Raw genomic sequence first — 20,371 nt, 5'->3', positions numbered from 1 at the left:
GGGGAGATCTTGCCCTTCCCAAGCATGGCGATGGGGGGCATGCCCGGCTAAAGATGGCTGAGTCTGGGACTCCGCCTCCCCTCCCTCCCTCCACCCCCCCCCCAAATCACCCGCGGGCGGGGCCGAGGCTGCAGGTTGCGCCGGAGCGCGGCTGCCCTTGCGGACTTTGCTTGGTGGGCAGGGCGTTTGCGCGGGTTTGGCCTGACTCCTCTCCACCCGGCGCAATGTTCGCCTTCCTAGCCAGGAACATGGTGAGTCCCTTGGCGAGGCTGCGCGGGCGCCCGCTTGGAGAACGGGAAGGCTGGCCGGGTGGGGGTGGGAATCCTGAGTGAGTGCTGCTCTTGCGCGGGGGGGCGGGCGGGAGGGGTGAGGATGGCGGGCAAAGGAGGCTCCTCCGCCTCCTTCCTCCTTTTGCAAACCGACTGCCTCCGCTGACTTTCGCTTTTGCGCTCGGGATTGGAGGGAAAAAAAGTGTGTGTGTGTGTGTGTGTTGCGTTTTTGTGCTTTTCCTGCTTGGCACCACAATTTTCTCTCTTTTGGGTTGCAATGCAACCGGATCCTATTGGATCCTGGTCTCTCTCTCTCTTTCTCTCTTTGAAGAGGGGAGGACAGGAATTATATTTTCCTTCGCCAAAGGACACGCATCAAATCTTGGCTTGTCCCTTCAGAAGGTTTTTAATTTCACCCCCTTTAAAAAAAATAAAAAGTGGGGAAAAACATCTCATTTTGGGCTGTTTCGGGGAGGGTTTTTTTTTGTTTGTTTGTTCGTTGTGTTTCCAGTGGTGGATCCAGGAATAAGAAAGGCAAAATAGTTGCTTTTTTTTTTAATTCTGCAAGAAATAACAAAAGGAATCACAACCGAAACAAACAGGGTCACAATTTTGGGAGCGAATACAGGCATACTTCATTTAGTAACTCTTTGAAATGACGGCGGCCTTGAAAAAAGTGATTTATGGGCATTTTTTTCACTTGGCCTACCTTGCATTATTGCCACAGTTATGTCAACAAAATTGAGATCTTTGGCAACTGTATTTGGCTTAAGGCTCTGTAAGCTTCCATGGGCTGGCCTTTCTTTCTTTCTTCCTTTTAATAATTAGCCATTTTATTAAATAAACAAAATATGTAGGTGGAGCTGATCAGCCTCCTTGCAGAGGACAGAGACAGTTTCGGTACAGTTGCCCTAATAATTACAATAATTTTATTAGCGCCAGCGTAATCAATGTCTTGCAGAGATGTTAGTCCTCCACGTATGGCAAAAGGGGCTGTGACATTCGTCGTTAAGCAACACAGCCATTCACCGAGGCATCGCCCGGCCACGACAATCCCTCATGCCCTGGTCATTAAAGCAAATCAATGCAGCCGTTAAGCGAATCCTGCTTCCCTCCATTGACGTCGGGAGCCGATTGGGAAAGGCATAAATGTGGATCACATGATAAGAGAAACCTGGATAAGTACATGTCAGTTGCCCAGTGCTTGAATTTCAATCAGGTGACGGCAGGGACACTGCAGTGCTTTTGAGTAGAACGAGGATGAGCTTGTAAGTCACGTTTTGCATCAACCCAAATTTTGAACAGCCACTAAATGGCTGGCCGTAACTCGAGGACGGGAGTAATGCAATGCTTGTAATGCAAAATTTGAAAGCACGGGTTAGACCCCGCCCCACACACACCATAAAGCGCTCCCTTTGACAACTGCAGGGGTCGGATTAGAGGAAGTCCTCAACGTACGACAACAATGGAGCCCAAAATTGCTAAGCAAGACATTTGTCGAATGAGTTTTGCTCCATTTTGCGGCCTGTCTTGCCACAAGTTGTTAAGTGAACCTGGCTTCCCGTTGAGTGTGCTTGTCAGAAGGTCGCAAAAGAGGATCACAGCGTCCATCATAAATACGAGTCAGTTGCCAAGCGTCTGAATTTTGATGCTGCAGCGGCCATAAAATGTTTTTTTTTTCACATTATATGGCCGCTGCATCAAAATTCAGACGCGTGGCAACTGACTCGTATTTATGACGGACGCTGTCCTTCCTCCAGTTCCTTTTTCCAGTGCCGTTGTAACTTGGAATGGTCACTAAAGAGAACAGGTTGTAAGGGAAAGGTTACCTGTAGAAGCAAACCTCCTACGCTTCACGTTTGTTCAATAAAAGTTGTTGGACTTGCACAATCCTCGTTGGGCTGGGTGCCAGGAAACCTTTGGTAATAGTAATTTTATTAATGAGACTTCGGAGAAGCGCGGAGCGCTAAGTGGCCGAACCTGAATTAATGCCAGGTGTGATTGGGGAGGGTGTTGAAATTGGGGTTCCTGCTTCCTGAAAGAACTCTCTTCCCGTGTACAGTTTTAGTTTCGGGCATGTTTATTGCCATGCAGGGCGACTCCGGGCGATGCCAACCTCGAATGGTAAGGGCTGTTGGGCATCGAAACCCTGAGATGGCGATTGGGGGAGCTGGGCATGGTTGGTTTCACTGGGGTGTCTGCCCTGTGTGTGTGTGTGTGTGGGGTCAGCATGGAGGACCACAAGGGGACCCTTCCAACTCCTTCAAAGGAGGAGATGGTTTCTTGTACAGGTAGGCAAAGAAACCGCAGAGCGGGTTGGTGAAGACGTCTAGTGCAAAATTAAAATTAAAATAAACGAGCAGAGGATTCCCACGCCGGGAGGCTTAACGTTTCTCCCATTTCAAACATCACTTGGAAACTGCGGGGTGGGGGGGGAAAAAAAACGACAAAAGTTGTTTACCCCGTCAGGTTGGCAAAATAGAAACGGGTTGCACCCTGTTTTTAAAAAGTGCGCCTTGAACTGTAGAGACCTCGTAGCTGGTTGGGTCTGCAGTAGCAAACACACACACAAAATCTGATTTTTGTTCAACTGAGAGAGATTTGATGAGGTGCAGTTCGCTTCGGATGGTTGCCCGGAGAGGCTAAATGGGATTTAAAAATGGGATCGTTTTTTTTTAACCTGTGGAAACGAATCTGTGAATAATCTGTAGAGTTTTAATTGATTTATTCTTTTCTCTGTTTGCCCCCCTTTTTTTAAAATCATCCATAAGCTGCCTGCCTTCAACCTATAAGCGGTGATGGTCGGCACAAATATTGAATAACCGATAAATCGTAATAAAGTAGAATACAAGATGCTTGGCCTTGTTTTATGATAAAATTGAAAAAGGGAGGCAGCCAAGCTCTTGGTTTTGAGCCCTTATGTAGCTATAGGTTGCTTCCTCAGATGCCTGGGAAGGGCTTGCGTGCTTGTGTGATTAGTCAAATTACATAACAAGGCTGCTTTAACAGATTAACAGAGTTGGAAGGGACCTTAGAGGTCATCTAGTCTAACCCCCCACCTAAGCCGGAGACCCTACGCCATTGTCACCAACTTTATTGCTACAGTTAGTCCTTGACTTATGACCTCAATTGCAATGGGAGCTTTCAATCCCTTAACCGGCATGGTTGTTAAGTAAGTTATGCTCCATTTTACAAACTTTTTTTTCCAGCAGTCGTTAAACGAATCCAGCTTCCCCCATGGACTTTGTGTGTTGGAAGCTGGCTTTGACGGTCGCAAAAGGATGCCGCAACTGTTGTGCATACATGCCGGTTGCCAAGCACCCAAATTTTGATCCCGGGATCATGGAAATGTTGCAGTGGTCATAAGTGCGAGGACTGATCGCAACTCGCTCGTTTTAGCAACGTTGTGACGTCACACCGTTGCTAAACAAATGGTCTGTCAGTCAAGGACAATCTGATTAAAAGCAGGACTATCAGTTTGGTTAGGGTTATTGCAGCTGTAGAAATGTATTTTAGCACATCTATAAATAAATCACGGGAGAATATTGATTGCATTGCTTTTCTTTTAATTGTAAGCATGGCTTAATTTTGCTTGTTAATTTTGGTTGGGATTACACAGTTGGAGAGGGTGCCTTAAAGAATAAAATGCCCATACCTATTTTTTAATTGAGATTTTGCACGCTTTGGCTGATCAGTTACCAAAGTAAATGATTAGCCTGAATTAAAAAGTTAAGCTTCCAACCAGGATTACTTGTTACTCAAGAAATCCTTTAAAAGTTTCAAGGAGAAATATATTTTACATATACTGACAGCAGCCAGGATAGCATATGCACAAATGTGGAAAAGACCTACTATTCCAACAGAAGAGTTAGTCATAAAAAAATATATGGAATGTGCGGAAATAGATATTACCCAAAAAATGAAAGAAAAGGAGGATTCCAGTTATTATTCATTTTGGCACAAGTGGTACGAATTGGTTAGAAAATAGACATAAGAAACAAGAAGTGACGATTAACTAGAAGAGACCTTAAAAGAATGGTGTGTAGATATGTAAATATGTAAAATATATAAATGGAGAGATAACAGTGGTTGGTTGATATGTGTAAAATATTGTAGAAACTATAAAATAATAATGTGTGTAGATGTCAAACTGCTGAGGAAACTGTGAATACGGTTTGTATTGATGGAAAATGCAATAAAAATTAATTTTTTTAAAAAAAGAAATCCTTTAAAAGTTTGCTGGTTTTGTTAGGGAATTATTTAGGGTCGGATGCATGGCAAAGAAAGCTAGTGTTGGTCTAAGGAACAAGGCAAACTGCTTTTCTCTCTCTTCATGGAGAAATCGTAGTCAGATGCAAACCAAACATTTTGGCTTTCCTTGGTTGGTCAGTCTGAAGAGTTTGAGAAGAAAACTGTGATCTGGGTTGAAAACTACATGAGTTAGAGTTGAATATGCATCTTTCCCCGTTGTTAAGGGGCTGCCCCAAAGAAGAGGGGGTCAGTCTATTCTCCAAAAAGCACCTGAAGGCAGGACAAGAAGGATGGAAATGAATCAAGGAGAGAAGCAACTTGGAATTAAGGAGGAATTTACTGACTGTGACGACAATTAACCAGAAGCTGAGTCACCCTCAGCCCTCATGCTGCGCAGGGCGTGAAGCCCAAGGCGTCACATATCACGTGCAGCTGGAAATGTGGAATACCGTAGCATCCAAACAATCTTGTGGTGTCTGAATTATTCTCTTTTTCTAAAAGTGCTGACCAGCTTCAGTGTTTTTGCCCTGACTGCTGGGCATGGATTCTATATGTTTGGTGTATTAAAGGTACAAAGCAAATCATAACTTGAGAAATGAAGAGACAAGAGAAAAAAATACAAGAATGAGAAACCAGAAAGCAATCAGGCCACAAATAAGAAAAATATATATAGACTTCTGTCTCCCTTTTCTTTCTTCCTTTTCTTTCTTTCTTTCTTTTTCTCTTCCTTCCTTCCTTCCTTTTTTTTCTCTTTTCTTTCTTTCTCTCTTCTCTTTCTTTCTTTCTTTCTCTTTTCTTTTTTCTTTCTTTCTTTCTTTCTTTCTTTCTTTCCTTCCTTCCTTCCTTCCTTCCTTCCTTCCTTCCTTCCTTCCTTCCTTCCTTCCTTCCTTTCTTTCTTTCTTTCTTTCTTTCTTTCTTTCTTTCTTTTTCTTTCTTTCTTTCTTTCTTTCTTTCTTTCTTTCTTTCTTTCTTTCTTTTCCTTCCTTCCTTCCTTTTCAATCCCCATAATTTTTTCTTCTTTCAGCAGAAAGTCCACAGTTACATCAAAAACTTCCTCTCCAAGGCAGGAGAAACACCCCACCCCCTGGAATTGGATGGCTTAATACATGCAAATAAACAATATTTTTCTTTTTTAAAAAAATCAAATTACTTCTCCTGCTTTGAAGGGGGAAAAACCTCCAGGTTAATTTCCAGCTGGTGACATTTTGGTTTGGCTGCTGGTAGCCTGTTCCCTGAGCTGCTAGATTTCTACTAGGAAACAATGTTGGGGCAAAGGTTGAATCTTGTCCCCTCGTTTCTAGCCTTTTCCATGCAAGGAGTCTTGTTTTAAAAAAGCAAATCGTGTTGTTACAGGCGAAGCCTTCCAGCTGGCTGAAGCCGGTGGCCTTACGGAAGTTACGAGGCCGCTACCTGACCCACCAGGAAGGCCTGCCCCATCTGCCTGTCCCCCCACTGCAGCAAACTTTGGATCGTTACCTGTTAGCGCTGGAGCCCGTCATTAGCGAGGAGGAATTGAGCCACACCAAAGATTTGGTGCGAGAATTTCGGAAACCGGGCGGCGTGGGGGACCGGTTGCAGAAAGGGCTGGAGAGAAGAGCTCGGAAGAACGAGAATTGGGTAGGTGGGACCCCGAGCACTGAGGTGAGGGGCGGGGTGGAAGCATGTTGGGTTTTTAAGAGATCTGTCGGCGGAGATTCTCGAGTCATCAGGTCATGGTTGTCCCCAAGAGACGACTGGACTTTCTTTGTTTTTTCCCTGAAGGCATTTTGCTTCTCGTCCGAGAAGCTTCTTCAGGTCTGACTGGGGGAGAACGGAAGGATTTATATGAACCGAAGAAGCTTCTCGCATGAGAAGCGAAGCGTCCTCAAAAGGAAAAAACAAAGGAAGTCCAGTTGCCTCTTGAAAAAAGCACCTTTGGGGTTTTTAGAGATCCTTCCCCATCAGTAACTGTGAAAGGGATCTTGGAATCCTAGTGGACAATCACTTAAATATGAGCCAGCCGCGTGCGGTGGCAGCCAAAAAAGCCAACACAGTTCTAGGCTGCATAGACAGAGGGATAGAATCAAGAGTAACACCACCCGACTCAGATAGCGTCAAGGATCCCTGTGATGACCCAGGGTGGGATACAAAACAAACACATTCACAGAAAACAGGTGAAGCCCCTTTTATTCCTTCACTTTGCTTCCAAGCTCCGAATATCTTTGACGGAAGACAAAAAACTCCCACACAAACAGTTACAAGAAGAAGGGAAAAAGCAACACAAACCAGGCAAGAAAAGGGCTGGAGGATGTCCACAGATAACAGAATGCACACTGGGAAGGACGCCAAACTCAGAGAGGAACCATAAACTAGAGATATTTCCATGCTTTGTTTCCAGCACTGGCCCGTACGCATGTCCGTCCTCTTATCCAGTTGTCACAGCTGCAGCCCATGAAGAAGATCAAGGCCCTCTCCTCCCCAGTAGACCACGTCTCTCCTTTATCCTCTCCTCCCTGAGTGCCCTAGGATGGAGAAGGGATGGGCCTGGGTTCTCCCCTGACTGCACAGCCGGCCTCTGCCCTTCCCCAGCCTCCTCCACAACCTTTGGAGCCACACTTCCACTCCCTGTCGGCTGTTCCTCCTCTCCCTCAGAGTCAGTCTCCACCAGGGGCATGACAATCCCACAGTTAACCTCCTCCTCCTCCTCTCTGCAAACCCCACGCCCCCCTAGCCCTGATGACGTTCCCTAGCTTGGTAATGAAACGTCCGCAAGAAAACCACCAAGCTCAGAGACTTACCAAGAAACCCCTGAGCTACCAATATTCTATCCATGCCTCGGTGCCGCAACTCATTGCACGCTCTCCCTTCTCAACCGAGCTTTCAGACTGGTGGCTGAAAACAGCGTACCTGGAGTATCGGCTGCCGGTGGTCATCCATTCCAGTCCTGGCGTGGTGCTGCCCAAACAGGATTTCTTGGACCGGCAAGGTCAGCTGAGGTAAGCCTCCTTAAGGTTTGTGATTGAGCCTCATTGCTGTAAAAGACCATTTGAAGAGGTGAAAGTTGTAGCTTCCAAGCAGGGCCTTCAGGGTGGTAGCTACTTTCCCCACCCGAGATAAGGTTACAGGGATAAGATAGACGAATAAAGAAGTTTTATTAACAGTCACTGACCAGTAAACTAATGCATTCATACATAAGACATTTACAGGGGTAGGTAACTGTACCCTAACGTGCCTACTCTCAAATTGTAATTGTTTTTTTATTCAATCTTTTTTTTGTTTCTTTTGAGTAGTTTGTTGTTTGTTCTGTTGCGGGTTTTTTTTTTCTAGTTGCAATCTCGTTTTGATCCCTGTGTGTCTTGTCAACCCTTCTGTCGGGGCTGCCCTTGATTGAGAATGTGGAGGAAAAAAAAGGGAGTGGGATATTTGATCTTAGCAGTGTTGGGTGGGAGGGGGGGTCACCTTCCCCTCACTAGCCCACCGCCCCCCTTTCAACTTTCCTCTACTTCTGGGCTGCATTTAAAAATACCAGCCAATGCAAGGAAAGAGCAAGCGGTGAGTCCATCAAAAAGGAATTTCTCCTTCACTTGCAGAGCCCTTCCTTTCCCTCAAAGGACTGACTCCCATCTGCAGATGGGCCTCCACCTCTAGCTAAGCCCCCTCCCCCAGCAGAAGGTCACCCAGATGGCAGGGTTCTTCTGGGCATGGCTAGAAAAAACTTAGGGCGTTTTTTTTTGCAAACAGACAGGCATTGTACTAGATACCAAGATAGCTAAAGATATTTTTGCAACAGATGCCAAAGCTGCATGTAGGTTGTGTTTAAGTAACAGAATAACGGAGTTGGAAGGGTCCTTAGAGATCTTCTAGTCGGACCCCCTGCACAAGCAGGTGATTATATTTACAAACCGCAGCTTCTTCCTTGGGAGCGCTTGTCCCCTTGACCTCTGCGAAGATTTGAGCTGAACAGCCGCTTGTTGCATTTGGCAGAGGGTTGGCAGCTGACCTTGGGGGCTTCCTCCCAACACCAGCCTGAAACCAGAGACCACTCTGCTTTCTGCAAAACCCCCTCCCCTCCCGCCTCCCCCCCCACCCCTTGACCTGTTTGCTCCTGACTTTCAGGTTTGCGGCCAAGATGATCGAGGGGGCTCTGGACTTCAAGACGATGATTGACAAGTGAGTTGGAGCTTTTTGACCTCCGAGGAGCTTAAGGCCCTTCCATTGTTGGAAGTTGTGATTCCCCCCTCTTCTAGGAAAACATTTAGAAGAAAGGAAGAGGTGAAAACACAAGCAGGGTCAGCTCCATCAGCCCCCACACTTTTGTCAAGTAGGGCTATTAAAATAGCTGGAGCCAGCTTACTTTTCACAAGAAAGGAAGGAGGAAATTACAGGCCTGAGATACAGAGAGAGAGAAAAAACAACCCCTACAAACTAGCCAAGATCCTTTCCCATAGAAATCAAATAGATGGCAAGTTATAAAAACTTATGAAAAGCAAACCAAAAGGAAGGAAACAGGATAGCAAACAAGCAACTAGAAAGGATCAGGGCCATAAAAACTCAAGGTCCCAGGAAAAGAATTCAACACACACAAAGAAAGTCTTCAAAGATTCCACACCTACAAATCGACGAACCTGAAGTGTATAAAAGAGAGGTTGCGCTAAAGAGTTTGGGCCTTCTTTTCCTTGCCTGCCTGCCCGTCCATCTCTTTTACTGGAGTTCATTGGGGTGTAAAACGCAGATGGAAGAAAAGATCAGAAAGGAAAGGGGGAAGGATGCAAAGGCAAAAAAGGAAAGGGAAGAAAAACAGGGTTTGCAGAATCTGGCAAGGCTCCCCCTCCTGTGATACCCGTTGAGTCCAGTTGAATTAAAAATCAAAACTATTGTTTCCCCAGCCAACACTTTTCAAAAGCCCGTTTCCAAATTCCAGGTTTTTGTAGCTTCGGCCCCATTGCCAGCCATGTCTCACAAGACACCTGAGTTTTCTACGACGCTCTCTTTCGCCTTTTTTTTCTCTCCAGCGAAACTCTACCCGTGGAATATCTCGGTGGGAAGCCTCTCTGCATGAACCAGTATTACCAGATCCTCTCGTCTTGCCGCATCCCGGGTCCGAAACGCGACTCGGTGGTGAACTATGCCAAGGGGAAGAAATCTCCCACCCACATCACCGTGGTTCACAATTTTCAGGTAGGCAGGAGATCCTTGGTTGCTTGCTGCTGTTGTGGTTCGCTGGCAGCAGGGGTGGACGGCTGAGGTCTCTTAACAACGAGGACTCGGACGAGGGGCCTGCGTGTGATGCAGGGATGGGGCTATCGGAGAGTGGGGTGTGCACAGGGCTGCTCGAAGAAAAGAGCAGCTGAAGCAGCATGGGTGACTCGAGAGTAAGGCTGCAAGGTGTTGGCTCCTCCCATAAGGGATAAAAGCCAGCCTTCGGGGTTGGCTTCTTTGCAGGAAGCAATGAAGTTCTTTCTACTCAGCGTCCTCTTTGAAACCCTGCTTACTCCAGTTTGTTTTTTGAAATTTCTGGCTTTGGATATTTATCTGCAATTAGTCTTTTGTTCTTGGCAGCCTTTTGCAACTTTGAAAGGGCTTGCTCTTATCTTGGACAATTAGTTTTAAATGACTCTTGGCTGTGAATCCACAGAATTCACAGCACCACATTAAAAAGGTTTGCTTTTATACATACTTTGTGTTTGTTTGATTTGAACAAGGCTTGGGTCAGAACAGCTGCAGGCATTTCGTGACCCAACTAGATAACATCATCAGTGCTAGTGTGTGTGACTTGCTCCCTGTGTAACACTAAGCTTAGTTGTTTTCTTGCAGATTTTTCATGAGCCAACTAGGTAACATCAGCCAGGTTCATCCTTCATTCTTTTTCATTCTTTTATTCTTTCAGCAGTCAAGATGTTCCTTTACCCAAATGGGAAACAACAACATCCGTGTGAGGGGTCTAGGGTTTGTTTCCTGTTTATATAAAATTAACCCTGGTTTCAACTGGGAAACACAGCATCCTAGTCCAAAAATGCTAGATAATTCCTTAGACGAATCAACCATCAACGGGCACATAGAATGAATCACATCTACACATCATTCAAATGAAAAGCCAAAAGAAAAGAAAACAAGCAGAACGCCACTTTGCCAGCAATCAATACCCAGAGCAGGAGGATTAATACCAGACCAACAATCCAGCAGTGAAACAAACTACCAAGAAGAAAAACACACTCCCACCAACACTGACAGGGCAAGCCACTTGTCTATGAACAGTGAGTAAACCCTGCTCCCTGCTAGCACTGATGATGTTACCTAGTTGGGTCACGAAACGACTGCAAGAAAACACTGCATCCATCAGCTGTTAAACGAATGGTTGCAAGTTGAGAACTGCCTGCATTTTCAGAACAGAATCAGCCTAAGCAATAGGAATGGAATAATACAGAGGAGGGTTTGAGGATTTTTGTAGCGTTCTTCACCTGCCTCCTTAAATAAAAATCAGATACAAATAAGTTCTCATATTTATTTGGTATGTAAGTTTAATAAATAACGATTTGCTGCTTGATCCCTCTGCTTCTTCTTTTTTTCCAGTTCTTTCAGCTGGATGTTTACAGCAGCAACGGGAGCCCCCTGACTACCGACCAGATTTTCATTCAGCTGGAAAAGATTTGGAATACGTCCCTTCAAACCAACAAGGAGCCCATCGGGATTTTGACAAGCAACCATCGCAACAGTTGGGCCAAAGCCTACAACAACCTCATCAAAGGTCAACACCCATCCCTAACTCCCAGGGACATCCCACAGGTCCCTTTCCAACGCTGTATTTTGTGTGTGTTGCCAGCTGATGGAGCGTCTCCTTCCTTTCTAGACAAGACCAACAAGGAATCCGTGCGCACGATTGAAAAGAGCATTTTCACCGTCTGCTTGGATGCTCCGATTCCCCGGGTCTCAGATGACGTTTATAAGAGCCGGGTGGCTGCCCAGATGCTGCACGGAGGAGGAAGTCGGTGGAATAGTGGGAACCGCTGGTTCGACAAAACGCTCCAGGTAACTTGGTGGGGTAGACCTGCCCACCGCCTTGCCTAAAACTTCTGCATCCGTCGTGAGGTTTCTGTGCAGACACAGAGACGTGGTTGGGACTTTTTATTTTATTTTACCAACGTTCCTCAGATTGCGTCTCTTTTCCAGCTATTTTAAGGTTGTGTTGTCAAGTGGGGTGTCCGTCAAGTCCCCACCCAATTCAAGGAAGCAAGAATTAAACCAATGTCATTGTACACATGATGTACAATGACAATAAAGGCTATTATTATTATCCGGTAGACTTCAGTGCGATGGCTTTAATGCTTGCTAGCCTTGGAGGTAAACAAGGCATTTACAATCTTTGTTTCTAGTAAGCTCGTTAAGTCTAATGAAGAGAAGGACGAAGGGTGACATGATAGCCATCTTCCAATATTTGAGGGGCTGCCCCAGAGGCAAATGGGTCAAAGCACCCGAAGGCAGGACAAGAAGCAACGGGTGGACACTTTATCAAAGAGAGATTCAACCTAGAATTAAGGAGCGAATCAGGAAATCAGGAAAGAGAAAGCGAAGAAGGAAAGGAGAGGAAGGAAAGAGAGAGAGGAAGGAAGGAAACAGGAAGGAAAGTGAGAGGAAGGAAAGAGAGAGAGGAAGGAAGGAAAGAGAGAGGAAGGAAAAGAAAGAGAGGAAGGAAAGAGAGAGGAAGGAAAGAAAGAGAGAGGAAGGAAAGGAGAGAGAGGAAGGAAAGAAAGAGGAAGGAAAGAAAGAGAGGAAGGAAAGAGGAAGGAAAGAAAGAGAGAGGAAGGAAAGGAGAGAGAAGAAGGAAAGAAAGAGAGAGAGGAAAGAAAGAGAGAGAGGAAGAAAGAAAGAAAACTTGTGTATTGCAGCAACAGAGCCAACAAAGCAAGATTCCTTATTTGGGTGCCGGTGCCAATTTCATCTCGGTTTCTCCTTGCAGTTCATCGTGGCGGAAGATGGATCCTGCGGGTTGGTGTATGAGCATGCGCCATCCGAGGGCCCCCCCATCGTGGCTCTGCTGGATCACATTGTGGAGTACACGTAAGACAGCTTGGCTTTCAAATTGCTTTTATTTTATTTATTTCCCCCGCCACCACTCCCTTTTTCTGGCAACCGATAACATAAGCCAGTTCGCTCTTCAGCTGATATTTGCTCGTCTTTTCCACACACGTTTCTAATTCAAAAAAGGGTCCCTGGTTTTCTCTCTTCGAAAAGAAAACACCCATTTATTTTATTTTTTCTTTTCTGTGCTTCAACTATGTCCCTTCCTGCTTTTGGTAGAAAGAAGCCGGAGCTTGTAAGATCTCCCATGGTCCCGTTACCGATGCCAAAGAAACTACGGTTTAATATCACTCCAGAAATCAAGAACGATATTGAAGATGCCAAGCAGAATCTCAACATGTGAGTAAATGGGGAGGGACAGTTTGGACAAGTGACCCTGTCCCAACTTTGGACAGGTTGAGAAAAGCTGGTATGGAAAAATCCGAATTCCTGATCGACATTTTTTTCTAGCCAGTATCTGGAGGCGCCTTCCTTTCCTTTGAAAGAAATTGTCACGTTTCTAGTCCATGTGAAGTTTGAAGGCGTCCTTTTTACAGCTTCATAGTCCGTAAGTTGAGGACTGCTTGTAAAGGATCCTTAAAGGAGACCTTGTTCAATCTGTGTCTCGTCCTTTTTCTGCAGCATGGTGCAGGATCTGGATATCAAGGTGATCGTGTTCCATCAATTTGGGAAAAATTTCCCCAAGTCGGAAAAGATCAGTCCAGATGCTTTTATTCAAGTCGCTTTGCAGTTGGCTTACTACAGGTAAATGGGGAGCTGGGTTGGGTGCTCTGGATTCTTCTGGTGGGTTTTTATTGTTTGAGGATAAAGATTGCTTCTCCTTCCGCTTCTCCTTCTCTTACTCCTCCCATCTGCTGGGAAACTGGTGAATTTCCTTGGAGAAGCTGGTGGGCCACTGTAAGAACCTGTCATGCCCCAGTTGGAATCTGATTCTGAGGGGGAGGCCAAGCAGCTGACAGGGAGTGGGAGTGTGGCTCTGGTGGCTGTGGAGGAAACTGGGGAAAGGCACAGTCCGGCTGGGCATTCAGCGGAAGACCTGGGCCCAGCCCTCTTCATCCTAGGGCACACAGGGAGGAACGGAGAAGGGAGCAACATGGGTTACGGGGGAGAAAAAGGCCCTGATTCCCTTCATTAGCTGCAGCTGGGAAAACAAGATATAAAGGGCGTTTGCGCACAGCAGCTTGCTGGAAGCAAAATGTGCATTATCTTTGTTTATCAAGTCTTATCTGGGTTCTGGCCTCCTCCCAACTGTGTGTGTTTTGTTATCTTTTTGAAGCCTGCAATTCCTTACCCTGCCCTGTCCCTTTAATTGCTGCAGCGTGGTTTGTGTTGGTTTTTATTTATAATTTAGATGTATTTTGGGGTCGCACTGAATTTCTTCCCTTTAAAAACTGTTCTTGGGAGAATTTTTTCTCCAGCCGATGATAACTGGACATTGGGGGGCCAAGTTGGAGGAATTAAAGGGACTTGACCTACTTTTGTGACTTTGTTGCTTTTGTGCCACGCCCCTTTGGGTCATCACAGAACCAATCCAGGTCTAATCCAGCAGGGCCCTTCATAGCTTCGTACACTCTTATCCAACCGCCCAAGAAAAGCCACCTATCTCCCAGCAGATGTCTTCAGAGAGCTGGTCCAACTGCCCTCCACCGTCAAGAGCCCTTGATCCCCCTAGCACCTCCGTGAACTGCTCCTTTCTGTTTTCGGAAGCCAATTTGAATTTAGGGTGTGGGAACCCTGCATTTTCTATTTCCCACCCTTGCTTCTTTTTCTTGTTGTGTTTTTAGGATGTACGGAGAGCTTTGCTCCACTTACGAGAGCGCCTCGCTTCGGATGTTCCGTCTCGGTCGGACAGACACCATCCGCTCAGCCTCCGTGGATGTGCTGAAGTTTGTACAGTCCATGAGTGCTGACAACATCCAGGTGGGCTACTTGGCATCCATGTTTTACCCATCATCATCATGATCTTCTTTGAACGACCCCATGATCCCATGCGAGGTGGAGACTGGGCAACTGAATGGTGCTAGCAGTGTGTTTTAATGGCCGGATGCCTTTCCTGTCACCAATGCAGAATTTTGTCCAGCAGATATATTCTCATTGTACCCAAATATCTGCCTCTACCTAGGATCGAACTCTCAGCCTCCAGATTGTGTGGCAAGAGCTCCATCTCTATGCCACCATGTTTTACCCGCGATGCCTGGGTAAATTCAAGAAAATTCAGAAAAAACAGGCTGCTTTTTTCTTTTCCAGGCTGTAAATTTTTCTTTCTCCTGCTTTTCATTTCCAAGACGGATTCTTGCATTTATGGAATCGAGGTTGGATATTTATTGTCATAAATTAACTTTTCTTTTTCTTTTTTTTTTTAAAAAAAGGAGAATAACAACTGTAGACAGATGAAAGAAACTTTTTCAAGTGGATCAGAGATTTTTTTAAAAAGGCAAGGTTTCCGCAATCTGCCCTTAACAATGGAAAAACAAAAGTTTAACCAGATTTATTGAAAGGGGCAGAGGTAAAGATACCTTGAGTCTCCTGCTAACCATCCATCGACACACTGGGGAGATAGCTACCTGTTTTCCAGAGAAAGGGAAAATAAATAGGAGGAGGTCCTGTATTTGTACTGTTTTGCAAATCTCCGCCATTTTTTTGAGACCCTTAGAAACCCCTATTGGTTACGTTTTGCGACTTATATTTCTTCCTTAGGATCAAGAGAAGGCAGAATTGTTGAGGCGAGCCACCCAGGCGCACCGAAGCTATACTGACATGGTGGGTGTTATTATTTTACATTATAAATAACAATCACTAACATGGGGTTTATTGCGTATAACCTTGTTTACAATTTGCTATGCCGTGCAGTAACTTAACGTGTAAGAAGTTTCGTTCTAGTTCTTGTTACCATTGCTGTGTTTTCTTGCACACTCAGCCCAGAAGTTCAGATCGGATTTGGCATTTTTATCTGCCTGTTGAACCCCTTCCAAAGAACTTGGGATAGGCAGTCATTGAACTTTTGGGGGGGTTACATGTCTCGTCGCAGGATGTTTTTAGTCTTATCATCTCTCCCAAGGCCGTTCCCACAGACTGTAACATCGAAACCTTGATCAGCGTGGAACTTAACTGTTATTGAGCACTGATGTTACTTAGTAGGATAAATGAAACGTCCACAAGAAAACTCCCAAGCTCAGAGATCACCAAGGACCCCACATCCGCCTCCTCCTCCTCCTCTCCACAAACCCCACTCTCTTCTGGCACTGATGATGTTACCTAGTAGGGTAACCCAAATGCCTGCAAGAAAACAACACCAAGAGGGTCCTCCCATTGTCCCTTTCGATAGCGATAACCTCTGAGCAGCGACAAAATTGTTCCCTCCATGTTTCTCTCTTTCCCCATAGGCCATTAGAGGAAATGCAATCGATCGTCACCTTTTGGGCCTGAAGCTCCAAGCAATTGAGGATCTAGTAAGCATTCCCGAACTCTTCATGGACACCGCTTACGCCGTGGCCATGCACTTCAACCTCTCCACCAGCCAGGTGAGCTGCCGTTGCAGTGGATCAGGGTCTCGGGGGGGTTATTGCTTTCCGCGTGGATTTATTGGGCAGCGGTGCACTGCCTCCAAGCCATCTCTTGTGTTATATTTTTCCTGAGTTTTTTTGTTTTTTTTTTTGTGGGGGCATGTTCAATAGTTTACAGACAGTCCTCGACTTATGACGATAATGGAGCGTGCCCGTCTGGTTTTAAGTGGCAATGGTCGTAAATGGGGCCACCAGTTTGAGGGGGCGCGAGAAAAGCTAGAATGGGGGAAGGAACCCCAGTTTAATTCCATCCATCCATGTTTGCTTGTTTAATTTACTGTTCTTGTATCCTGCCTTTATTATTTTTACAAATAACTCAAGGTAGCGAACATACCCAACATAACTTCCTCCTGCATTTTCCCAGCAACAACCTTGTGAGGTGGGTTGGGCTGAGAGAGAGGGATTGGCCCAAAGTCACCCAACTGGCTTTCATGCCTAAGGCAGGACTAGAACTCACTGCCTCCTGGTGATTTGCCCAAAGTCACCCAGCCAGCTTTCCTGCCTAAGGCGGGACTAGAACTCCCCGTCTCCTGGTGATTGGCCCAAGATCATCCAGCTGGTTTTCATGGCTAAGGCGGGATTAGAACTCCCCGTCTCCTGGTTTTTAGCCCGGTGCCTTAACCACTAGCCCAGAATGTCCACTCCTCCCTGCAGGTGCCCGCCAAGACAGACTGTGTGATGTGTTTTGGCCCGGTGGTGCCGGATGGTTACGGCGTTTGCTACAACCCCATGGCGGAGCACATCAATTTTGCCATCTCGGCCTTCAACAGCTGCAGCGAAACCAACGCCGCCCGGATGTCCCATTACATGGAGCAAGCATTGCTGGACATGCGGCTTCTGCTCCAGTCCAATCCCAAGTCCAAGCTTTAAGAGGGGAAGCAGGGGAAGAGGCGAACGACCGGTTCGAATGACTGGCCTTCTGGGTGGGTTTCATCCACGCCCTGGACTCCCCACCCCTCCCTCCGAAGGATGGAAGACTTTTTCCTGGTTGCGTTTGGGTTTGCGGGATGGAAATGAACTCCCATCACTCAACAGGGGAGATACCCTGCTCACCTTTCCTGTGTTCGTATGACTCTGTGCCTTAAGAGAGGTTTCGCGGGGGAGAATGGGGAGGGGGAGCTTGTGAATCAACGGGAATCCGTGGACCTTCCTTGGTTGGATGCTGGGTTGAAAGGGAAGGTCTTGGCTCAAAGCCTCCTGAGAAGTTTGGCCTGGGATTTTGCACAATGTTTGTTCTCCGTGGGAATATAACAAGTCCGTTTCACAGCATCCGTTACTATGATGGTTTTCATGGTAGAGCCATTTTCTGGTTTGATGCTAAAGATTGCTTCCTTTTCTTCCTCTCCTTCTCCATCATATCATTTTTTTTGTCCTCATTCTCATCTTCTTGTCCTCTTTCCCCTTCTCCATCATCATTCCTCTTCTTCCTTCTCCATCATCCTTACTCCTTGCCTTCCTCCTCCATCATTACTCCTCCTCCTCATCCCTTATCTCCTTGCCCTCCTTCTCCATCATCATCCCTCCTAATCCTCTTCCTTCTCCATCTCCTCCTCCATCATCATCTTTTCGTCTCTCCTTCTCGATTTTCCCTTCTCCATTATTATGCCTTTTTGTTGAGTTGCTCACAATCCTTGTCACCCACAGTGCAATTTCGGCCTCATACAAGTCCTAGTTAACCCATCCACCTGGCTGGGTTACCTGGACCAATGGCCGATTCTTGGATCTTACAAAATCGGCTGAGAGCTTTGTCTTGCTCGAGTTGATGTTGAGTATTTGATAATGCCAACATTTTTCTAGGATTTTCTGTGCCAATAGATGTCATTTCATTAAATAAGCCTTTTTAAAAATGCTTTTGTTGGGAGATTAGCTCTAAATTTCTACCAGTTTTTCTTTTTTAGCTTCCTTTGCTGGTTTCTGGCTATCCAGTTCTGGGTATTTATGTTAAGTCACCCTCATTAGACCCCTGGAAACAGATTTTTAGATTATCTGCACATTTTTGTACACTGGCATCCATCTGTCCACACAACCTCCTTAAAGACCACCAAGTTTTTAGCAGCTACAATTTACACAGCCAAAGATGGAGGGATACTGTCCTTCCACATTGTTTTAGTTTGGCAGATTTGTGAACTCAAAAAGCTGGTTATTTGAAAAGACAGATTAAGCTGGTAGCATGAATGCAACCATTTGATAAAGCAAAAATTTGCATTTCAGGATGTGTGGAGTAAGATGTAAATATAACACCCACGGTTATGGCATGGCTAAAAGTCAACTTTTGGATTTCATTGCAATAAAATCCATGCCTGCATTTTGAATAATAAAATGTGTTATGTTTCTAGAATGGAGAAACCAAGATGCAGCTTTCTTTTTTCTTTCCCTTTTTCCTTCCTTCCCTTTCTCCTTCCCTTTTTCTTTCTCTTTTCTGTTGTTCTACCACCAGAGCTCCATGGCTAACGTGTCATAGGAGAATTCATATAGTGTCAAATTAGATTTGGGTGATGTCGGGACCAGAAGGATGAGGCAAATCCTCCCCATAGGTAGCATTTGCCACCATGTTCATGAGATCTGGTGTCTTGATGAAAGTGCATTAAGTGAAACCCTTTAGTTTGCACGGAAGTGCCTTATATTGCCTGCTCCTAGGGATAAAATGTAAAGTGGTTTACAAATTATCATCTTGCAAGTTGGTATTTCAGCTTTGAAGTTTTTAACAGTTGCGCTGTACATTTAAATGCAAATGGGGTGGGTAACTTTAAAAATAGCTTTTAAAGCAGCATTTCCCAACCTTAGCAAGTTTAAGATAGGTGGACTTCAACTCCCAGAATTCCCCAGCCGGCACAGCTGTGCCAGCTGGGGAATTCTGGGAGTTGAAGTCCACCTATCTTAAACTTGCTAAGGTTGGGAAACGCTGGCTTAGGACATTTTACAGCTTTTTAAAAAGCTATTTTTAAACACTGCTTTAGAATGTTTTTTTAAATATATAAATATGTAAAAGTCATGAGAGTTAAGAGACAGAAGGATGGTCCGTGTTTCAAACTACACATGGGCCCAAGACCTTCATTCATGTGACATTAGTACAACATGCTAAGTTTGCCAAGGTTCAACCTCGATTTGAAGATTTACAATTGTTCCTGTTGGGTGAATTCAACCTGTTGGGTTCCTTTTTTTTTTTTTGACTCTCAAGCATTTGCAAGCTCAGAAGTTGGGCTAATTCGGGCACCACCCTTCAAAATACAGAAATTCCCAGGAGTCCCAAATATCGTACTAGCTGAGAATCCTAGGAAATATATTTTTAAAAAAATTCTCCTGGAATATCTATGTCAAGTTGGTCAGCAGGTTTTTTAAGGTCTTAAAAGAGCCAAACTGTTGCCTGTCCTAATATTCTCCTAGCGCACCGAACAGGTATTTTTTGCACTGTTTAGCGAGCATTGCCAAATTTTTGCTGTTTGCTTTTGTCCCACTTTGGCCCAATGCTTGCGTGATTGGACAGTAAATTGTTATTACACTGAATATTTTTTTTTGTATGTCATGTTCTGAAAGATGCAGAGGCCTTGAGCTGTATAAATATAAATACATCCCAATTAAAAGATGGGAAAAGAATGCCGTTTAGACCTTTCTTTCCTGATTGAATGTACAGGCAGTCCTCGACTTACAACCACAATTGAGCTGCAAATTTCTCGAGTTCAGGGAAGACATCATTTGCTGAGTGAGTTTTGCCCCATTCTACGACCACTGTTGTTAAGCAAATCACGATAAGCAAATTGATAAATTAGCCACCCGGTTGTTGAGTGAATCTGACCTCCCCGTTAACTCTGCTTGTCAAGACGGTCATAAAAGGGGATCGCGTGACCCTGAAACACAGCAACGGGTCATAAGTATGAATCAGTGGCCAAGCGCCTGGATTTTGATCATGTGATCATGGGAATGTGGCCAAGGTTGTAAACTGAAAAAACTGTTATAAAAGTCCCTTTTTTTCCGTTTGAATAGTTACTAAATGGACTCTTGCAAATCGAGAACTGCTTGTACTGGTCGTGCCTTCTCGTTAAAAAAAACAAAAAGTCATTTGTGCTAAATGAAAAAAAAACAAAAAACCAGCTTAGCTAATGGATGGAAATAATGGATGGAAGCTAATCAAGGAGAGAAGCAACCTAGAACTAAGAAGAAAATTTCCTGACAGTTCGAACCATTAACCAGTGGAACAACTTGCCTCCAGAAGTTGTGAATGCTCCAACACTAGAA

General features: G+C 45.1%; 1 protein-coding gene across 2 annotated transcripts; it reads left to right on the top strand.

The window, feature by feature from the left end:
- The first annotated feature begins 113 nt into the window (after nucleotides 1-113).
- CRAT (carnitine O-acetyltransferase) lies at nucleotides 114-19,732 on the top strand. Of its 2 annotated transcripts, none has more exons than XM_087944194.1 (14): nucleotides 114-251; nucleotides 5,874-6,137; nucleotides 7,377-7,495; nucleotides 8,616-8,669; nucleotides 9,512-9,677; nucleotides 11,070-11,244; nucleotides 11,347-11,525; nucleotides 12,454-12,554; nucleotides 12,795-12,914; nucleotides 13,197-13,319; nucleotides 14,360-14,495; nucleotides 15,273-15,335; nucleotides 15,959-16,096; nucleotides 16,793-19,732. In XM_087944194.1, the coding sequence occupies exons 1-14, from the start codon at nucleotides 225-227 to the stop codon at nucleotides 17,006-17,008; spliced, it is 1,881 nt and encodes a 626-aa protein (XP_087800320.1). In that variant the 5' UTR covers nucleotides 114-224; the 3' UTR covers nucleotides 17,009-19,732. The 2 variants fall into 2 exon arrangements, with proteins under 2 accessions (XP_087800320.1, XP_087800319.1); XM_087944193.1 differs by lacking the exon at nucleotides 114-251 and adding an exon at nucleotides 2,279-2,393.
- Nucleotides 19,733-20,371: the final 639 nt, after the last annotated feature.

Source organism: Notechis scutatus, chromosome 15 (genome assembly GCF_049901735.1).
Source record: "Notechis scutatus isolate UNSWTSFEM ecotype Mainland chromosome 15, rNotScu1.2, whole genome shotgun sequence".
NCBI lineage: Eukaryota > Metazoa > Chordata > Lepidosauria > Squamata > Elapidae > Notechis > Notechis scutatus.
Note: the sequence above shows the minus strand (reverse complement) of the source record. Positions and strands in the feature narration are given on the sequence as shown.